At 42.3% G+C, this 1,262-nt stretch overlaps 1 protein-coding gene across 3 annotated transcripts in view; it reads left to right on the forward strand.

Moving 5' to 3' along the window:
- The first annotated feature begins 12 nt into the window (after positions 1–12).
- The window catches only part of LOC101859255 (2-amino-3-carboxymuconate-6-semialdehyde decarboxylase), a 23,454-nt gene continuing 22,204 nt past the window's right edge, over positions 13–1,262 (forward strand). For all 3 annotated transcript variants that reach the window (XM_005102181.3, XM_005102182.3, XM_005102180.3), the window contains exon 1: positions 13–354. Coding sequence is in view for 1 of the 3 variants with exons in the window: in XM_005102180.3 (XP_005102237.1) it covers positions 298–354 (57 nt within the window). In the remaining 2 variants the exon portion in view is untranslated. The remainder of the gene's footprint in view (positions 355–1,262) is intronic.

Consider the following 1,262-nt stretch of genomic DNA (forward strand, 5'->3'; position numbering starts at 1 on the left):
AGGGAAAAGCAGGTCTGGATCTCTGGCCTATTTGCAGGACTTGACTACTACACTCCTCGGCCTCAGAGGCCTGGCTTCAGTCCCACCAAAGCTTTGTCACAAGGCGATACGGTCATAAAGGACTGAGGACTGAGGACACACCCCCAGTTTCTATTGGTTAGAGAAGGTTAAAGTTCACGGTCATATAGACCAGAAAGATCAGTTCCGTGTGCTGGTGCTGGTCTCGCCTCAAGTGGTGGTGAACCATAAGTGTTGTTTACACATTTTACAACAAGTGTTCTCATCCTGCAGGAAAAAATGAAGATCGATTTACATACTCACATACTTCCAGAGACATGGCCGGACTTGAAAGAGGTAGAGTTACTTAGAAACGGTGTTATTTTAGCATTCAGTTTAGAATTTATTCGATATGCATGCATGCTTTGTGTCGCAGCTCGGGCTCGAGATCTCTCTCACCCCAGAACCAGGTCAGTTCTCGAGTTCAAGATTGTAAATAGATCTAGATATATCTAGATCTAGATTTCTAGATCTAGACTCTAGATCTAGATCTAGTTCCTGATCTTGATTCTTTTATATATATCTCTGTCACCTCGGTTTGCAACTAATTTCTTTTTATTGCGTTTGAGTAGGCCTAGAGATGATGAAACCTGGACCTAGGCCAAGCCCACCAAGACCAAGGATGGGTTTTCCAGTCCGATGCTTCACTATCCTCAAGTCGTGGTTCATTGTAAAGCTAGCAGTTTCTTAGATTAGATTCTATATCTAGATCTAGATCTAGATCTAGAAGATCTAGATCTAGATCTAGATCTATATCCATCAAATTGTTCCATGATAAAATATCCGTGAACAATCAAGTGAACGATTAAGTAGCTGCTTGGGCTTGGGCCAAGGGCTTGGGAGGAATTCTGTAACAGGGTGAGGTAGATCTATCGAAGTGTATACAGACCCGGTAACCGTGAACAAAGTCACGAAATACAGACCCGGTAGGGGAACTCTTTTGTGATTTCGGAAAGTTTCAGCACCCTCTTGGCTCAGGGTCACAGAATTCTACACTAATGTAGAATTCTGTGCTCAGGGTAGAACTAAGTCTAAGTTCTTCTAGCTATGTCCTAGGTCTAGCCTAGATCTAGACAGACAGATATAAATCATTGATCAAGTTTCGAGGCTAGCCTAGATCTAAATCTAAATGAAGATTGCGGATGTCTTTTAGATGAACGATCGTTTTTCCCCTGTTTTGGAGTTGGAGAAATCACAATTTGAAG

Source organism: Aplysia californica, unplaced genomic scaffold (assembly GCF_000002075.1).
Source record: "Aplysia californica isolate F4 #8 unplaced genomic scaffold, AplCal3.0 scaffold00316, whole genome shotgun sequence".
Classification (NCBI taxonomy): domain Eukaryota; kingdom Metazoa; phylum Mollusca; class Gastropoda; order Aplysiida; family Aplysiidae; genus Aplysia; species Aplysia californica.